Here is a 21,612-nt window from a genome sequence, read left to right as displayed (position 1 = left end):
TTGCTATTTATAGCTCACTGTCTTTATTTCATAGCGTCTTCTCTTTTTAGATAGGTAATGAAATGACTGGTGATGGTACACAGGAAAGCTTCTCTTTTCTAGTGGAGGAGGCTGATGGACTGGTCTTCTGGTCAGTTCCTGCTCCAACAACAATAATTTTATACTGTATCTAACAAGAGAGGACGATGTAAGAAAGACAAGGTGCTGTGAATAACAGAAATAACAAGAATATGTTATGTAATTGTCGGTACTGTACATAACAAGATAACATGTAAAAATGGATGGTGCTGTACATAACACATAACATTATATAATAAGGGACTTCTCCATTCGAAACTTGAGAAGATGCTACAAAATATGAGACTTATATATAATAAAAGAGGAAACTATGTGATTAAGGATGCTGCTATATATAGCAAGAACAAAAACTATGTACTAAGGGATGGCGCTATATATAACAAAAATGTAGACTATATACTAAGGGACAGCAGTATGCATAATAGTGCTACATTCCTGTATATGCGTGAAGTGTTGGTGTGCTGCCCGATTGTTTCCTTGGATAGCATATAGACCCATTCAATATACCCTATTTTGATCCTCAAAATAGGATCAGAAATAGACATGCTCTGAATCCCGCAGATCTCATTCTTGGATATGTGATTTTCATGGATACGTGAATGGATCTATGAAACACCTTGCTAAAAGTGATGGTTTGTCTACCTAGTTCTAATGTTCTAGTGCTAATGTAAGGTGACATTAAGCCTGGTTAATAATGGAGAGATGTCAATAAGACACCTGTCCATTATTAATCCAATAGTAATAAAGGGTTAATAATACACACATTATGAATAAAGTATTTTAATGAAATACTGTAAATACACTAATGGGGTTTTAAAATCTTTATTGTGTGCTTAATCCATCTGAAGACCCTCGTTCTGTAAAAAAATAACATAAAAAAGCAACACTATCCCATACCTCTCCGGCGTACAGTCATGTCCCACGCTGTAAATCTTAAGCGGTTAAATAAATTTACAATCAGGAGCCTGCTAATGCAGCTGTTGCTCCTGGTTGTAAAAACTGGGGAATGAATGGAATGCAGGGGAACGTAGCATCGTAGACTTGTGGTGATGCGCCCCCTGCTGGCATAAAACTCATATGAACTCTAGCGTGGAAATTTTTATGAATATTTTCTCATGCTAGCGTTCATATGAGTTTATGCCACCAGGGGGTGCATCACCGCAAGTCTACGATGCTACGTTGCCCTGCATTCCATTAATTCTCCAGTTTTTACAACCAGGAGCAACAGCTGCATTAGCAGGCTCCTGGTTGTAAATTTATTTAACCCCTTCAGGTGGATTTACAGCGTGAGACATGACTGGTCGCCGTAAAGGTATGCGATATTGTTGATTTTTTATGTTATTTTTTTACAGAACGAGGGTCTTCAGGTGGATTAAGCGTACAATAAAGATTTTAAAACCCCATGTTTGTATTTATTTCATTAAAATACTTTATTCATAATGTGTGTGTATTATTAACCCTTTACTACTATTGGATTAATAATGGATAGGTGTCTTACATTAGCAAGGTGACATTAATGCGCCTTTTCTGGGGTGGCTGGGGGCACAAGTTTTTAGCCGGGGGGGGCAACTACCATGGTCCGTCTCTAGGCTATTAATATCTGCACTCAGTCACTGGCTTTCCCACTCTGGCAGAGAAAATTGCGCGGGAGCCCACATCAGTTTTTTCCGTGATTTTACCCTTTATTTTAACACCTAGAGCCACCAAATTTTGCACACAGACACTTCTAAAAATAGTAGTGAGGAATATGTAAAAAAACGAGGGATATGAAATGGTTTACTCTATGTAAACCATGTCTCATATCTTGTCGGGTTTGATAAGGAGATAACAAAAGCCGGCAATTGAATTAACGGCTTTTAAGCTATCTAGCGCTGTATGAAATATATATATACTGCATATGTGTGTCTCACTGACACTATATACTGTATATATACACTCACTGGCCACTTTATTAGGTACACCTGTCCAACTTCTTGTTAACACTTAATTTCTAATCAGCCAATCACATGGCGGCAACTCAGTGCATTTAGGCATGTAGACATGGTCAAGACAATCTCCTGCAGTTCAAACCGAGCATCAGTATGGGGAAGAAAGGTGATTTGAGTGCCTTTGAACGTGGCATGGTTGTTGGTGCCAGAAGGGCTGGTCTGAGTATTTCAGAAACTGCTGATCTACTGGGATTTTCACGCACAACCATCTCTAGGGTTTACAGAGAATGGTCCGAAAAATAAAAAAAATCCAGTGAGCGGCAGTTCTGTGGGCGGAAATGCCTTGTTGATGCCAGAGGTCAGAGGAGAATGGGCAGACTGGTTCGAGCTGATAGAAAGGCAACAGTGACTCAAATCGCCACCCGTTACAACCAAGGTAGGCCTAAGAGCATCTCTGAACGCACAGTGCGTCGAACTTTGAGGCAGATGGGCTACAGCAGCAGAAGACCACACCGGGTACCACTCCTTTCAGCTAAGAACAGGAAACTGAGGCTACAATTTGTACAAGCTCATCGAAATTGGACAGTAGAAGATTGGAAAAACGTTGCTTGGTCTGATGAGTCTCGATTTCTGCTGCGACATTCGGATGGTAGGGTCAGAATTTGGCGTAAACAACATGAAAGCATGGATCCATCCTGCCTTGTATGGAGCATCTTTGGGATGTGCAGCCGACAAATCTGCGGCAACTGTGTGATGCCATCATGTCAATATGGACCAAAATCTCTGAGGAATGCTTCCAGCACCTTGTTGAATCTATGCCACGAAGAATTGAGGCAGTTCTGAAGGCAAAAGGGGGTCCAACCCGTTACTAGCATGGTGTACCTAATAAAGTGGCCGGTGAGTGTATATATATATATATAGACTGTATATATGTTTTCACGAATATTTGAGCCCTTGGATCCATTCTATGTCCATTTTGCAAGCCAGTGAGAAAATCTCGCCGTACGGATGCCATACGGATGACACACGGATAATTTTTAGAGAAAAAAATCGCATCCTTGCGTTGAATATGGAACACTGTTCAGGAACTTTTCTGCGTATTACGGCCCTAAAAAACGGACTGTATTTCCCTATGCTATGCTAAGTGTGACGCCGGCCTGAATCTAAGGCCCCGCTCACACGTTCAGTATTTGGTCAGTGTTTTATATCAGTATGTATATGCCAAAACCAGGAGTGGGCGATAAATACAGAAGTGGTGACGTGTTTCTATTATACTTTTTATACTTTGTTCCTCTCCTGGTTTTGGCTTACACATACTGATCTAAAATACTGACCAAATGCTGAACGTGTGACCGTGGCCTAATTATGAGAAATAAATTGCAGTATGCACTAGTTTCTTCAGTGTGTCAGATGAGACATGCTCAGTTATGTTTGTGAGTGCGTTCAAAAAATGTGAATCCATACGGAGTCACTGTATATCATCCAATTTTTACATATACATTGCAATTCTTTAACATAAGCTGTTTAGTCGTGTAGATTTTTTAATAATACTTGCTGTATAAAAACAGATTGCACACTGATTGTATACAAATTACACACAGATGATAAATGAGAAAAAAATCGTCTGCATTTTCTGACTGAAACCCAGACACTTTTTACTTGATTTTGTAAACGTAGCCAGAGAGGAGGTTTCTCTGCCCCATCCATCATGCTCATACAGGGATACCGAAAGTCATTGAGCCCAGATCTTTGCTAGACCCTCAGTTCAATTCAGCTACGAAGACACAATGAGCACTTTCAGCATGGTTATAAAGATAGCAAAATAAGGTATCGCAGTATATTACAAAGATTCAGAACGTTAAATATGCTGATCAGTAATTAAATAAAATGTTACTGTTTAATGAATAATTACATTAAAAAGCAATGATAATAGTTTTTCTCTTAGAATTTTTTATCTTCAAAGTATGAAACATTTATCTTCGCAGTTGAAAGATTTATGAGAATATTTTTGTTCTGTTAGAAAGTACACTATGTGCAATATATTCTTGTATTTTCCAGCGCTTAGTCGAGTTACTCTTCAAAACACTCTGTGCCATTATCTACAATGGTTTTAGCGGGATGCATCCACTCCCCTCACATCTCTCTTCGCTCTAAGAGTGCTTACAATGCATCGTTCCTATATTTTCCTAGGTTTCTTTCAGACATTCCAGGAAAATGATATACCGTAACTGCATTTTTGGGGGTTATGGGAGGAAAATTATACGCAAAGGACTCCGATTACGGCATTACACTGACTTTTCTCAATGCTGAATGTCAGCAGTGAGATAAGAAAACCAGACAATCCTGTAAAGACCTGCAGATCAGTGATTTCAATTAGTGATGAGCGAATGTGCTGGGATAAGGTGTTATCTGAGCATGCTCGGGTGCTAACCAAGTGTCTTCAGCGTGCTCGAAATATATATTTGAGTACCTGCGGTTGCATGTCTTGTTGCTGCTTGACAGCATGTTCGGAGGCTGGTGCATCACTGGAATCAGGATCTCTGCCCATACATTATGCATACATTACAGTCTTGAGAATGGGGATCCAAGGTCCCCTTTGTGATAGGAATACTAGTGTTCATGCATGCCCAGCACTTCATTCACTCCCAATAAAGGGAGTTGCTCACATTTGCTTCCATAGACCTATAGGACTGAGTGGAGCAGTGGTCAAGTAAGCACACGTGTGCTCTTATACACAGGACTTTGGGACACCCATTCTTGGATCGATGGGGGTCCCAGCAGTTAGACCACTGCTGATCAGACATTCATCACTTTAAATTGACCTAAACCCAGAATTTTGCTGTTCAGTGAGTCATATCACCAAAGACATGTTGTGTGGCACCTACAACACTGTAGATCAAAGGTCTCCTTGTAGGTTGTGTACCTTTTTAACATGACAAAGATGTTATGGAACCCTAAAAATTAAAAGGGGAAATATTGGATACATCTACAGCTTTTAGCTGGTAATGCTGATATCCCATGTCATTGTTGCACAATAGTATCTGCGGTTGTCAACATCTGAGGAGCCACATTAAAAAAGACCCTAGTAACGTGACCCTCGAGTCACTGGTTGGGGAACACTGGTGTTTGTCATCTACCCACAAGCCACACATTATATACACATCACACACACTCTCGCATCACACACACGACACATTACATACACATTATACACACATATCATACACATTACACATCATACACACATGTTATATACATTACACCCACATTACACACATATCATACACATTACATACACAGTACACACACATCATACACATATCATACACACATATCATACACATTACATACACAGTTAACACACATCATACACATATCATACACATTACACATCATACACACATATCATACACATTACATACACAGTACACACACATCATACACATATCATACACATTACACATCATACACACATATACACATTACATACACAGTACACACACATCATACACATATCATACACATTACACATCATACACACATATACACATTACATACACAGTACACACACATCATACACATATCATACACATTACACATCATACACATTACACATCATACACACATTACATACACAGTACACACACATACATATCATACACATCATACACACATATCATACACATTACATACACAGTACACACACATCATACACATTAACACGCATATTACACACATTACATACACATCACACACCACACATTACATATACACACGTCATACACATTACACACACATATACATCATCCACAGCACACATTACACAGCACACATCACAGACACACTCACATCACACACTCTGTTATTATTCATAATTTGATTTTGTGTAAAATACCTCAATTCAACTGTAGATGAACATGTTCTTGCCAACTATGCAAGTACCTGATTTACAAGATTAGGCAGCAATGCTTGATCAAATAATCACCACTGAAGTATCTCACCTTCTTTAACCAGAACTGTGTGAGCGACAGAGTATACTTCATCATTCGTATGAAGTGAGAACACAGATCTGGTATGCTGTAATACAGAATTTTGTATTTTAATCACAGTTGTGTTTTTGCAGGTAGATATGACAGAAGGAAAATTCTGCATTTGCTGTGATGAAACTCAGGCTTCCAAGTGCCTGGAAAAAGAAAATGTCCTGAAGCTGGTCATGATCCACTCCTGCAATGCTGTTCATCTTTTACTCAAGGTAATATTGTTGCACTAGTGTAATCAATGCTTTACGTACGTTTACGTCTACTTGTTTTGTCTAGAATTGGTCGTACACTTAGGACAGTGCTGGGGTATGCTTCTGGTATGTCCACATTATGCTTTGGGTTAATTGTGGCCTTACACAGTGTCCTTCTAATACAATGCCTAACCGTACTTTACATAACTGCGCTAAGGCCGGTTTCACACTAGCATTTGGGTACGCAGCATAGGACTGCGTACTTCTTACCTTCAGATCCTCATATATCCGCATCCATCCTGCATACCTATCTTCAACATTGTGTATGCAGGGACATGCGTGGTCATGCGTTGTATGCGGATGCGTCCCCGTATGGCGTTTTGACGTGTCCACCGAACGCACTTATTACAGTTGGAAGAAAGGTGATTACAGCAGCTAAACAGGAAAGGGTTCTTTACAGTTACCGTATATATACTCGAGTATAAGCCGACCCGAGTATAAGCTGACCCCCCTAATTTTTGCCACAAAAAACTGGGAAAACTTATTGTCTCGAGTATAAGCCTAGGGTGGAAACTGCAGCAGCTACTGGTAAACTTCAAAAATAAAAATAGATACCAATAAAAGTAAAATTAATTGAGACATCAGTAGGTTAAGTGTTTTTGAATATCCATATTGAATCAGGAGCCCCATATAATGCTCCATACAGGTCATGATGGCCCCATAAGATGCTCCATACAAAATAGGCTCCATATAATGCTCCATACAGTTTACGATGGGCTCCATAAGATGCTCCATATTAAAATATGCCACATATAATGCTGCACAAATGTTGATTATAACCCCATAAGATGCTCCATAGACACATTTGCCCCATATAATGCTCCACAAATGTGGATTATGGCCCCATAATATGCTCCAGAGATATTTGCCCCATATAATGCTGCACATGGCCCCATAAGATGCTCCATACAGATATTTGCCCTATATAATGCTGCACATGGCCCCATACAGATATTTGCCCCATAAAATGCTGCACATGGCCCCATAAGATGCTCCATACAGATAATTGCCCCATATAATGCTGCACATGGCCCCATACAGATAATTGCCCCATATACTGCTGCACATGGCCCCATACAGATATTTGCCCCATATAATGCTGCACATTGCCCCATAAGATGCTCCATACAGATATTTGCCCCATATAATGCTGCACATGGCCCCATAAGATGCTCCATACAGATAATTGCCCCATATAATGCTGCACATGGCCCCATACAGATATTTGCCCCATGTAATGCTGCACATGGCCCCATAAGATGCTCCATACTGATATTTGCCCCATATAATGCTGCACATGGCCCCATACAGATATTTGCCCCATGTAATGCTGCACATGGCCCCATAAGATGCTCCATACTGATATTTGCCCCATATAATGCTGCACATGGCCCCATACAGATATTTGCCCCATGTAATGCTGCACATGGCCCCAAAAGATGCTCCATACAGATATTTGCCCCATATAATGCTGCACATGGCCCCATACAGATATTTGCCCCATGTAATGCTGCACATGGCCCCATAAGATGCTCCATACAGATATTTGCCCCATATAATGCTGCACATGGCCCCATACAGATATTTTCCCCATGTAATGCTGCACATGGCCCCATAAGATGCTCCATACAGACATTTGCCCCATATGCTGTTGCTGCAATTAAAAAAATAAAAAATGACATACTCACCCCTCGTCGCTCAGGCCCCCGGCACTTGCTATACTCACCTTTCCCGTTCCACCGCCAACCGCCGCTGTGTCTTTCCCGTCCTCTGCACTGACGTTCATGCAGAGGGCGGCGCGCACTAATCGTGTCATCGCGCCCTCTGACCTGAGCGTCACTGCAGAGGACGCGGAAGACGCAGCGGTGCCGACGGTGGAATGGGGAGCAGGTGAATATCACACACTGAGTTATACTCACCTTCTCCTGGCACGGTCCCTGCACGTCTGTTCTCCGGCGCTGGAAGCTTCTTCGTGTAGTGAGCGGTCACATGGTACCGCTCATTACAGTAATGAATATGCGGCTCCACCCCTATGGGAGTGGAGTCGGGTCTATATTCATTACTGTAATGAGCGGTACCATGTGACCGCTCACTACAGGAAGAAGCTGTCAGCGCCCGGAGAACGAGGGACGTCCAGGGACCAGGAGCAGGTGAGTATTATTACACAGGTCCGCTCCCCCTCCCCTGCTGACCCCTGGGTATGACTCGAGTATATACGGTTAGAGCAGTCAGACTGTGGAATGCCCTACCACAGGAGGTAATAATGGCAGACACTATAAGCAGCTTTTAAAAAAGGGCTGGACGATTTCCTTGATACACATAATATTGGGGTTTATAGATAATTTAGTGACAAAATGTATAATTGGTGGAGAAAGGTTGAACTTGATGGACCTAGGTCTTTTTTCAACCTTTGTAACTATGTAACCCCTGAGTTTGTGTCATTTAGTTTTCCAGTGAGCGATGTAACTGATCATATACTGTTAATTTGGCTGCTAACCACCTGCGAAAATCTTGAGAATACTTGGAGAAAACGAAGCAATTAATTAATTCTAGAATTTTATATGCCAGTTTCAAACAGAAGTCTGTACGACAAAAAATGTATGAAAAAACAGACTACCACGAATGAATTTGGTGGCTCTTGGGCTGAAATTTACACCAGCTATAAATTGTGCTAGCATTCAGCTATAGTTTAGCTTCATTTTTTCTGTAAGTTAAATTAAATCTAGCAGGCCACTATTGGGTCCTATTCCACCACCTAAGCTAAACTTCTTAGAAAAGTGGCATTAAATTGGAAAAAAATGAGTTTGGTTTTTTGGTTTGTTTTTTTTTCAACAGAAAAATGGTGCAATAGCTCGAGAAATCTTTCCCTATGACTTTACTATCAGTGCTTTGATGAATAGCCTGCTTCTTAACTCTCAGTCAGCCACAAGCAGTTTAATAGTTTTTCTGCGTACGCCAGTAAGCATCCAATCGCTCAAAGTGAAATCCTGGTAGACGATGACATTTGACTCCTGGGGGATACAGATGCACATAGTGTGCACAAAATGTCATATTCCCAATTATATATATTATAATTAGTGGAAATAATGTGATGGGAACCTTGGGTTGGTTACAGCTATCATTAACAGCTATCCCGTAAGTATGGCCAGCTTTAATACATTAGCCTCATTATCTGGGCTCTACTGCAAGTATCTTGTCTTTGTAGCTTTGTAATAGCAGCAATAATGGGCTGATGACATCCAGGTGTTTTATTGCCTTTACAAACAGAAAGCAAGACTATTTCAATTTAAAAAATAGCAATGTATCACCTTAGAGTTTGACCATGACATGTTACATAGTTACCAGGGTTAAAAAAAAGACCTAGGTCCATCAAGTTCAACCTTTCTCCACCAATTATACATTTTGTCAATAATTTAACTATAACCTACAATGTTATGTGTAAAATCGTGCAGCCCTTTTTTAAAAGCTGTTATAGTGTCTGCCATTATTACCTCCTGTGGTAGGGCATTCCGCAGTCTGACTGCTCTAACTGTAAAGAGCCCTTTCCTATTTAGCTGCTGGAATCGCCTTTCTTCCACCCGTAATGAATGTCCCCTGGTCCTTAGTATAGTCTTTGGCAGGAATAAGTCATGTGCCTTTGTATTACCCACACATAAATTAATACATGTAAATGAGATCCCCTCTGAGGCGTCTTTTTAATAAGCTAAACAAGCCCAACTTTTCCAACCTCTCTTCATATGAGAGGCCTCCATCCCTTGTAATAATCTGGTTGTTCGCCTTTGAACTGGTTTTAACTTCTGAATATCCTTTTTTAAATGTGGAGCCCAAAACTGGATCCTATATTCTAGATGTGGCCTCACCAGTGATTTATCAACAGATAATAATACGTTGGGATCGCAGGATTTTCTCTCTTTTTATACACCCTAAAATCTTGATTGCTTTTGCAGCTGCTGCTTGACACTGAGTGCTGCTGCTCAGCTTACTTGTAACCAGAATACCCAAGTCTTTCTCCTGTTCTGTAGTCCTGAGTATACTACCATTCAATGGATATGCAGCTGTGGGATTACTCCATCCTAGGTGCATTACTCTACATTTACAGCGGGTACGGAAAGTGTTCAGACTCCTTTAAATTTTTCACACTTTGTTTCATTGCAGCCATTTGGTAAATTCTAAAAGTTCATTTTTTTCACATAAATGTACACTCTGCACCCCATTTTGACTGAAAAAAACAGAAATGTAGAAATTTTTGCAAATTTAATAAAAAAGAAAAACTGAATTATCACATGGTCATAAGTATTCAGACCCTTTGCTCAGACACTCATATTTAAGTCACATGCTGTCCATTTCCTTGTGATCCTCCTTGAGATGGGTTTACTCCTTCATTGGGGTCCAGCTGATAGGACTTGATTTGGAAAGGCACACACCTGTCTATATAGGACCTCACAGCTCACAGTGCATGTCAGACCAAATGGGAATCATGAGGTCAAAGGAACTAACCAAGCAGCTCAGAGACAGAATTGTGGCAAGGCAAAGATCTGGCCAAGGGTACAACAGAATTTCTGCAGTACTCAAGGTTCCTAAGAGCACAGTGGCCTCCATAATCTTTAAGTGGAAGAAGTTTAGGACCACCAGAAGTCTTCCTAGACCTTGCCGTCCAGCCAAACTGAGCAATCGTGGGTGAAGAGCCTTGGTGAGAGAGGTAAAGAAGAACCCCAAGATCACTGTGGCTGAGCTCCAGAGATGCAGTAGGGAGATAGGAGAAAGTTCCACAAAGTCAACTATCACTGCAGCCCTTCACCAGTCAGGCCATTATGGCCTGACGGAAGCGTCTCCTCAGTGCAAGACATATGAAAGCCTGCATAGAGTTTGCTAAAAAACACATGAAGGACTCCCAGACTATGAGAAATAAGATTCTCTGGTCTGATGAGACGAATATAGACCTTTTTGGTGATAATTGTAAGTGTAAAGAAAACCAGGCACTGCTCATCACCTGCCCAATATATTCCCAACAGTGAAACATGGTGTTGGCAGCATCATGCTATGGAGATGTTTTTCAGCTGCAGGGACAGGACGTCTGGTTGCCATTGAAGGAAACATGAATGCGGCCAACTACAGAGATATCCTGGATGAAAACCTCTTCCAGAGCGCTCTGCACCTCAGACTTAAGGTACCTTCACACTGAACGATATCGCTAGCGATCTGTGACGTTGCAGCGTCCTGGCTAGCGATATCGTTGAGTTTGACACGCAGCAGCGATCAGGATCCTGCTGTGCCATCGTTGGTCGGAGCAGAAAGTCCAGAACTTTATTTCGTCTCTGGACTCCCGCAGACATCGCTGAATCGGTGTGTGTGACGCCGATTCAGCAATGTCTTCACTGGTAACCAGGGTAAACATCGGGTTACTAAGCGCGGCCCTGCGCTTAGTAACCTGATGTTTACCCTGGTTACCCGGGGACTTCGGCATCGTTGGTCGCTGGAGAGCTGTCTGTGTGACAGCTCTCCAGCGACCACACAACGACGAAACAGCGACGCTGCAGCGATCGGCATCGTTGTCTAGATCGCTGCAGCGTCGCTAAATGTGACGGTACCTTTAGCTGAAAGTTCACCCTCCAACAAGACAATGACCCTAAGCACACAACTAAAATAACAAAGGAGTGGCTTCAGAAGAACTCTGTGACCATTCTCTGGACCCAATTGAGCATCTCTGGAGAGACCTGAAAATGGCTGTCCACCAGCATTCACCATCTAACCTGACGGAACTGGAGAGGATCTGCAAGGAAGAATGGCAGAGGATCCCCAAATACAAGTGTGAAAAACTTGTTGCATCATTCCCAAGAAGACTCATGGCTGTACTAGCTCAAACGGGGGCTTCTACTCAATACTGAGAAAAGGGCCTGAAGACTTACGACCATGTGATATTTCAATTTTCTTTTTTAATACATTTGCAAAAATTACATTACATTTCTGTTTTTTTTCAGTCAAGAAGGGGTGCAGAGTGTACGTTAATGAGAAAAAATTGAACTTTTTAGATTTTACCAAATGGCTGCAATTAAACAAAGAGTGCAAAATTTAAAGGAGTCTGAATACTTTCCGTACCCACTTTATCTACATTACTGTACGTCTCATTTTCCAAGTGTTTGCCCATTCAGACATCGTATCCAGATCGTTTTGCAATATACCGTATATACTCGAGTATAAGCCGACCCGAGTATAAGCCGACCCCCCTAATTTTGCCACAAAAAACTGGGAAAACTTATTGACTCGAGTATAAGCCTAGGGTGGAAAATGCAGCAGCTACCGGTGAATTTCAAAAATAAAAATAGATGCTCCATACCGTTCATTATGGTCCCATAGATGCTTCATATAAAGCTGTGCCACATGTAATGCTCTGCACCGTTCATTATGGCCCCATAGATGCTCCACATAAAGCTGTGCCATATATAATGCTCTGCACCGTTCAGTATGGCCCCATAGATGCTCCACATAAAGCTGTGCCATATATAATGCTCTGCACCGTTCATTATGGCCCCATAGATGCTCCACATAAAGCTGTGCCATATAGAATGCTCCGCACCGTTCAGTATGGCCCCATAGATGCTCCATATAAAGCTGTGCCATATAGAATGCTCTGCACCGTTCATTATGGCCCCATAGATGCTCCATAGAAAGCTGTGCTATATAGAATGCTCTGCACCGTTCATTATGGCCCCATAGATGCTCCATAGAAAGCTGTGCCATATAGAATGCTCTGCACCGTTCATTATGGCCCCATAGATGCTCCATAGAAAGCTGTGCCATATAGAATGCTCTGCACCGTTCATTATGGCCCCATAGATGCTCCATATAAAGCTGTGCCATATATAATGCTCTGCACCGTTCATTATGGCCCCATAGATGCTCCATAAAAAGCTGTGCCATATAGAATGCTCTGCACCGTTCATTATGGCCCCATACATGCTCCATATAAAGCTGTGCCATATAGAATGCTCTGCACCGTTCATTATGGCCCCATAGATGCTCCATATAAAGCTGTGCCATATATAATGCTCTGCACCGTTCAGTATGGCCCCATAGATACTCCATAGAAAGCTGTGCCATATATAATGCTCTGCACCGTTCATTATGGCCCCATAGACGCTCCATATAAAGCTGTGCCCTATATAATGCTCTGCACCGTTCAGTATGGCCCCGTAGATGCTCCATATAAAGCTGTGCCATATAGAATGCTCTACACCGTTCATTATGGCCCCATAGATGCTCCATATAAAGCTGTGCCCTATATAATGCTCTGCACCGTTCATTATGGCCCCATAGATGCTCCATATAAAGCTGTGCCCTATATAATGCTCTGCACCGTTCAGTATGGCCCCGTAGATGCTCCATATAAAGCTGTGCCATATAGAATGCTCTACACCGTTCATTATGGCCCCATAGATGCTCCATATAAAGCTGTGCCCTATATAATGCTCTGCACCGTTCATTATGGCCCCATAGATGCTCCATATAAAGCTGTGCCATATAGAATGCTCTGCACCGTTCATTATGGCCCCATAGATGCTCCATATAAAGCTGTGCCCTATATAATGCTCTGCACCATTCAGTATGGCCCCGTAGATGCTCCATATAAAGCTGTGCCATATAGAATGCTCTACACCGTTCATTATGGCCCCATAGATGCTCCATATAAAGCTGTGCCCTATATAATGCTCTGCACCGTTCATTATGGCCCCATAGATGCTCCATATAAAGCTGTGCCATATAGAATGCTCTGCACCGTTCATTATGGCCCCATAGATGCTCCATATAAATCTGTGCCATATATAATGCTCTGCACCGTTCATTATGGCCCCATAGATGCTCCTTATAAAACTGTGCCACATATAATGCTCTGCACCGTTCATTATGGTCCCATAGATGCTCCACATAAAGCTGTGCCATATATAATGCTCTGCACCGTTCATTATGGTCCCATAGATGCTCCACATAAAGCTGTGCCATATATAATGCTCTGCACCGTTCATTATGGCCCCATAGATGCTCCACATAAAGCTGTGCCATATATAATGCTCTGCACCGTTCATTATGGCCCCATAGATGCTCCTTATAAAACTGTGCCACTTATAATGCTCTGCACCGTTCATTATGGTCCCATAGATGCTCCACATGAAGCTGTGCCATATATAATGCTCTGCACCGTTCATTATGGTCCCATAGATGCTCCACATAAAGCTGTGCCATATAGAATGCTCTGCACCGTTCATTATGGCCCCATAGATGCACCATATAAAGCTGTGCCATATAGAATGCTCTGCACCGTTCATTATGGCCCCATAGATGCTCCACATAAAACTGTGCCACATATAATGCTCTGCACCGTTCATTATGGTCCCATAGATGCTCCACATAAAGCTGTGCTATATATAATGCTCTGCACCGTTCATTATGGCCCCATAGATGCTCCACATAAAGCTGTGCCATATACAGTTACATACTTACATAGTTATTGAGGTTGAAGGAAGACTTTAAGTCCATCTAGTTCAACCCATAGCCTAACCTAACATGCCCTAACATGTTGATCCAGAGGAAGGCAAAAAAAACCCATGTGGCAAAGAGTAACTCCACCATGGGGAAAAAAATTCCTTCCCGACTCCACATACGGCAATCAGACTAGTTCCCTGGATCAACGCCTTATCAAGGAATCTAGTGTATATACCCTGTAATATTATACTTTTCCAGAAAGGTATCCAGTCCCCTCTTAAATTTAATTAATGAATCACTCATTACAACATCATACGGCAGAGAGTTCCATAGTCTCACTGCTCTTACAGTAAAGAATCCGCGTCTGTTATTATGCTTAAACCTTCTTTCCTCCAGACGTAGAGGATGCCCCCTTGTCCCTGTCTCAGGTCTATGATTAAAAAGATCATCAGAAAGGTCTTTGTACTGTCCCCTCATATATTTACACATTAAAATAAGATCACCCCTTAGCCTTCGTTTTTCCAAACTAAATAGCCCCAAGTGTAATAACCTATCTTGGTATGGCAGACCCCCCAGTCCTCTAATAACCTTGGTCGCTCTTCTCTGCACCCGCTCTAGTTCAGCTATGTCTTTCTTATACACCGGAGACCAGAACTGTGCACAGTATTCTAAGTGTGGTCGAACTAGTGACTTGTATAGAGGTAAAATTATGTTCTCCTCATGAGCATCAATGCCTCTTTTAATACATCCCATTATTTTATGTGCCTTTGTAGCAGCTGCCTGACACTGGCCACTGAATATGAGTCTGTCATCCACCCATACACCCAGGTCTTTTTCATTGATGGTTTTGCCCAGAGTTTTAGAATTAAGCACATAGTTATACATCTTATTACTTCTACCCAAGTGCATGACCTTACATTTATCCCCATTAAAGCTCATTTGCCATTTATCAGCCCAAGCTTCTAGTTTACATAAATCATCCTGTAATATAAAATTGTCCTCCCCTGTATTGATTACCCTACAGAGTTTAGTGTCATCTGCAAATATTGAAATTCTACTCTGAATGCCCCCTACAAGGTCATTAATAAATATGTTAAAAAGAAGAGGGCCCAATACTGACCCCTGTGGTACCCCACTGCTAACCGCGACCCAGTCCGAGTGTGCTCCATTAATAACCACCCTTTGTTTCCTATCCCTGAGCCAGCTCTCAACCCACTTACACATATTTTCCCCTATCCCCATTACTCTCATTTTATGTATCAACCTTTTGTGTGGCACCGTATCAAAAGCTTTGGAAAAGTCCATATACACTACATCTACTGGGTTCCCTTGGTCCAGTCCGGAACTTACCTCTTCATAGAAGCTGATCAAGTTAGTCTGACGTGAGCGGTCCCTAGTAAACCCGTGCTGATACTGGGTCATGAGGTTATTCCTCTTCAGATACTCCAGCATAGCATCCCTTAGAATGCCCTCCAGGATTTTACCCACAGTAGAGGTTAAGCTTACTGGCCTATAATTACCGAGTTCAGTTTTTGCCCCTTTTTTGAATATTGGCACCACATTTGCTATACGCCAGTCCTGTGGTACAGACCCTGTTATTATGGACTCTTTAAAGATTAAAAATAATGGTCTATCAATGACTGTACTTAGTTCCTGCAGTACTCGGGGGTGTATCCCATCCGGGCCCGGAGATTTGTCAATTTTAGTGATTTTTAGACGCCGCTGTACTTCCTGCTGGGTTAAGCAGGTGACACTTAATGGGGATTTTTTGTTATCACTGATCATATTGGCTGCCATGGGATTTTCTTTTGTAAATACTGATGAAAAAAAGTCATTTAGCAGATTGGCTTTTTCCTCATCCTCATCCACCATTTCACCCAGACTATTTTTAAGGGGGCCAACACTGTCATTTTTTAGTTTCTTACTATTTATGTAGTTAAAGAATATTTTGGGGTTATTTTTGCTCTCTCTAGCAATGAGTCTCTCTGTCTCAATCTTTGCTGCCTTGATTTGCTTTTTACAGAATTTATTTAATTTTCTGTATTTATTTAATGCCTCATCACTACCTACTTCCTTTAATTCTCTAAATGCTTTCTTTTTGTTCCTTATTGCGCCCCTAACAGCTCTATTTAGCCATATTGGTTTCCTCCTATTTCTAGTATGTTTATTCCCATACGGTATATACTGTGCACAGGTCCTATCCAGGATGCTAATAAACGTCTCCCATTTTCTTTGTGTATTTTTGTGTCTCAGGATATCGTCCCAGTTAATTGCACCAAGATCCTCTCTCATCCGTTGGAAATTTGCCCTCCTGAAGTTTAGTGTCCTTGTCAGCCCCCTACTACCCATCTTATTAAAGGTTACATGAAAACTTATTATTTTATGATCACTATTCCCCAAGTGACCCCCAACCCTTATATTTGATATGCGGTCTGGCCTGTTGGTTAATATTAGATCTAGCAGTGCCCCCCTCCTTGTTGGGTCCTGAACCAGCTGTGAAAGGTAATTGTCTCTCATAGTTGTCAAAAACCGATTACCTTTGCTGGAACTGCAGGTTTCTGTTCCCCAATCTATTCCAGGGTAGTTGAAGTCCCCCATAATAATGACTTCTCCTTGAGTCGCAGCTTCATCTATTTGCTTTACGAGGATATTCTCCATTGCTTCCATTATTTTTGGAGATTTATAACAAACCCCTATCAGTAATTTATTATTTTTTCCCCCTCCCCTTATCTCCACCCACAGGGACTCCACATTTTCATTAAATTCACCTATATTATCACGCAGGATGGGTTTTAAGGAAGATTTTACATATAGACACACCCCTCCCCCTCGCTTATCTGTACGGTCATTTCTGGACAGGCTATAGCCCTGCAAGTTAACAGCCCAGTCATGGCTCTCATCCAGCCACGTCTCAGATATCCCCACCATGTCATAATTATGCTCCAACAACATTAGTTCTAATTCGTCCATTTTGTTGGCGAGGCTTCTGGCATTAGTATACATGCACTTGATGTTACTCTCTGTACCTCTATTCTTTCTTAAATTACTAACTGTTCTAACCCCACCCCCCATGCCACCGCCACCCCCAACTTCCTTATTTGTGCCCAGCTCTCTATCTGCACTATCTTCCCCTCCTATAAAATGAATACCCTCCCCCCCAATCCCTAGTTTAAACACTCCTCCAACCTTCTAACCATTTTCTCCCCCAGCACAGCTGCCCCTTCCCCATTGAGGTGCAGCCCGTCCCTAGCGTAGAGCCTGTAGCCCACTGAGAAGTCGGCCCAGTTCTGCAGGAACCCAAACCCCTCCTTCCTACACCAATTCTTGAGCCACTTATTAACCTCCCTAATCTCCCGTTGCCTCTCTGGCGTGGCACGTGGTACAGGCAGTATTTCGGAAAATACCACGTTGGAGGTCCTTGCTTTCAGCTTGCAGCCTAATTCCCTGAAATCATCTTTAAGGACCTTCCACCTACCTCTAACTTTGTCATTTGTGCCAATGTGCACCATGACCGCTGGGTCCTCACCAGCCCCTCCCAGTAATCTGTCCACCCGATCAGCGATGTGTCGGACTCGAGCGCCAGGTAGGCAGCACACCGTCCGACGATCCTTGTCTTTGTGACAGATTGCCCTATCTGTTCCCCTAATAATTGAGTCCCCCACTACCAGCACCTGTCTGGCCTGCCCTGCTCTCCTATTTCCCCCCTTACTGGAGCAGTCACTCCTCCGGCTTTCAGAGGACATGCCTGGCTGCAGCAGTGCTACCCCTGTACTGGCACCCCCCTCATCTGCCAACTTAGCAAACTTATTGGGGTGTGCCAGATCAGGACTAGCCTCCCTGGCACTCTTCCCTCTACCCCGCCTTCTATCTGTCACCCAGCTAACTGCCACACTGTCCTGCAGCTCCATCCTACCATCCCCCTCCTCATCTATCCCATTGAGCGTCTGCTCTGTGAGCAGAAGACTCCTCTCCATATTGTCTATGGATCTCAGTGTTGCCAGCTGCACATTTAGATCCAAAATCTGGGCTTCCAAATGCACAATGTGCTCACATCTCGCACAGCAGTATGCACCCTCGACCAGCTGATCAAGGACTGCATACATGTGGCAAGATGTGCACTGGATGGCATTAACAATTGTGGAGCACATTTCCTAATGGGGATTGCACCACACAGAAGCTTTAATTAAAAATAAATACAAAGTATTAATTAAAAAAAAAAAAAAAAACAGAAGCAATTCCTCCCTTGGAAACTCCCTGATTCCAAAGTCACTGAATCACAAGTCACACACTTACCGCCGTTCACACTTACGCTCAGGTCACACTCAGCTCGCTCACACTCGCTGTGCTGAAGATTTATAGATTTTTTTTTTTTTCTCTCTATCTCCCCTCAACAGCAATCCACCTTGCTGTTCAGATGCACTTCCAAAAAGTTAGGTCCATATTTATTTGGACAGAGACAACATTTTTCTTATTTTGGTTATAGACATTACCACAATGAATTTTAAACAAAACAATTCAGATGCAGTTGAAATTCAGACTTTCAGCTTTCATTTGAGGGTGTCCACATTAAAATTGGATGAAGGGTTTAGGAGTTTCAGCTCCTTAACATGTGCCACCCTGTTTTTAAAGGGACCAAAAGTAATTGGACAATTGACTCCAAGGCTATTTCATGGACAGGTGTGGGCAATCCCTTCGTTATTTCATTCTCAATTAAGCAGATAAAAGGTCTGGAGTTGATTTGAAGTGTGGTGCTTGCATTTGGAAGGTTTTGCTGTGAAGTAAACATGCGGTCAAAGAAGCTCTCCATGCAGGTGAAACAAGCCATCCTTAAGCTGCGAAAACAGAAAAAACCCATCCGAGAAATTGCTACAATATTAGGAGTGGCAAAATCTACAGTTTGGTACATCCTGAGAAAGAAAGAAAGCACTGGTGAACTCATCAATGCAAAAAGACCTGGGCGCCCACGGAAGACAACAGTGGTGGATGATTGCAGAATAATCTCCATGGTGAAGAGAAACCCCTTCACAACAGCCAACCAAGTGAACAACACTCTCCAGGAGGTAGGCGTATCAATATCCAAGTCTACCATAAAGAGAAGACTGCATGAAAGTAAATACAGAGGGTTCACTGCACGGTGCAAGCCACTCATAAGCATCAAGAATAAAAAGGCTAGACTGGACTTTGCTAAAAAACATCTAAAAAAGCCAGCACAGTTCTAGAAGAACATTCTTTGGACAGATGAAACCAAGATCAACCACTACCAGAATGATGGAAAGAGAAAAGTATGGCGAAGGCGTGGTACAGCTCATGATCCAAAGCATACCACATCATCTGTAAAACACGGCGGAGGCAGTGTGATGGCTTGAGCATGCATGGCTGCCAGTGGTACTGGGTCACTAGTGTTTATTGATGATGTGACACAGGACAGAAGCAGCTGAATGAATTCTGAGGTATTCAGAGATATTACTGTGTGCTCAGATCCAGCCAAATGCAGCCAAACTGATTGGTCGTCGTTTCATACTACAGATGGACAATGACCCAAAACATAAAGCCAAAGAAACCCAATTGAGCATGCATTTCACTTGTTAAAGACTAAACTTCAGACAGAAAGGCCCACAAACAAACAGCAACTGAAAACCACCGCAGTGAAGGCCTGGCAGAGCATCAAAAAGGAGGAAACACAGCGTCTGGAGATGTCCATGAGTTCAAGACTTCAGGCAGTCATTGCCAACAAAGGGTTTTCAACCAAGCACTAAAAATAAACATTTTATTTAAAATTATTGAATCTGTCCAATTACTTTTGGTCCCTTTAAAAACAGGGTGGCACATGTTAAGAAGCTGAAACTTCTAAACCCTTCATCCAATTTTAATGTGGATACCCTTAAATGAAAGCTGAAAGTCTGAACTTCAACTGCATCTGAATTGTTTTGTTTAAAATTCATTGTGGTAATGTCTATAACCAAAATTAGAAAAATGCTGTCTCTGTCCAAATATATATTGACTTAACTGTATAATGCTCTGCACCGTTCAGTATGGCCCCATAGATGCTCCACATAAAGCTGTGCCATATAGAATGCTCTGCACCGTTCATTATGGCCCCATAGATGATCCATATAAAGCTGTGCCATATAGAATGCTCTGCACCGTTCATTATGGCCCCATAGATGCTCCACATAAAGCTGTGCCATATATAATGCTCTGCACCGTTCATTATGGCCCCATAGATGCTCCACATAAAGCTGTGCCATATATAATGCTCTGCACAGTTCATTATGGCCCCATAGATGCTCCATAGAAAGCTGTGCCATATATAATGCTGCTGCTGCAATAAAAAAAAAATGGCATACTCACCTCTCTTGCTGCCCGCAGCTCCTCAGCGTCCCGTCTCGGCGTCTGATTGTTCAGGCAGAGGGCGGCACGCACACTAGTACCTCATCGCGCCCTCTGACCTGCACAGTCACTGCAAGAGGATGGGAAGACGGAGCGGCACCCGGCGTGTGGAACGCGGACAGGTAAATATGATATACTTACCTGCTCCCGGCGTCCCTGGCTCCTTATCCCGGACAGCTGGTCTCCGGGTGCCGCAGCCTCTTCATCTGTCAGCGGTCACCGTTACCGCTGATTAGAGGAATGAATATGCGGCTCCACCCCTATGGGAGTGGAGTCCATATTCATAACTTTAATGAGCGGTCCCACGTGACCGCTGAACAGGGGAAGAGCTGTGGCACCGAAGACCGTGGGACAGGCAGGGGGAGCGCCAGGAGCGCCGGGACTAGGTGAGTATGCGACAGTCCTCTCTCCCCCTCACCCGCCGACCCCACCGCCGATCATGACTCG

The 21,612-nt window shown here is 42.6% G+C and overlaps 1 protein-coding gene across 1 annotated transcript in view; it reads left to right on the top strand.

Annotated features, from left to right (window-relative positions):
• Positions 1–21,612, top strand: part of ENTREP1 (endosomal transmembrane epsin interactor 1) — a 180,578-nt gene that overhangs the window by 88,917 nt on the left and 70,049 nt on the right. The window contains exon 4 of the mRNA XM_077249074.1: positions 6,130–6,258. Coding sequence (XP_077105189.1) covers positions 6,130–6,258 — 129 coding nt within the window. The remainder of the gene's footprint in view (positions 1–6,129; positions 6,259–21,612) is intronic.

Source organism: Ranitomeya variabilis, chromosome 1 (genome assembly GCF_051348905.1).
Source record: "Ranitomeya variabilis isolate aRanVar5 chromosome 1, aRanVar5.hap1, whole genome shotgun sequence".
In the NCBI taxonomy this organism is placed as follows: domain Eukaryota; kingdom Metazoa; phylum Chordata; class Amphibia; order Anura; family Dendrobatidae; genus Ranitomeya; species Ranitomeya variabilis.
Note: the sequence above shows the minus strand (reverse complement) of the source record. Positions and strands in the feature narration are given on the sequence as shown.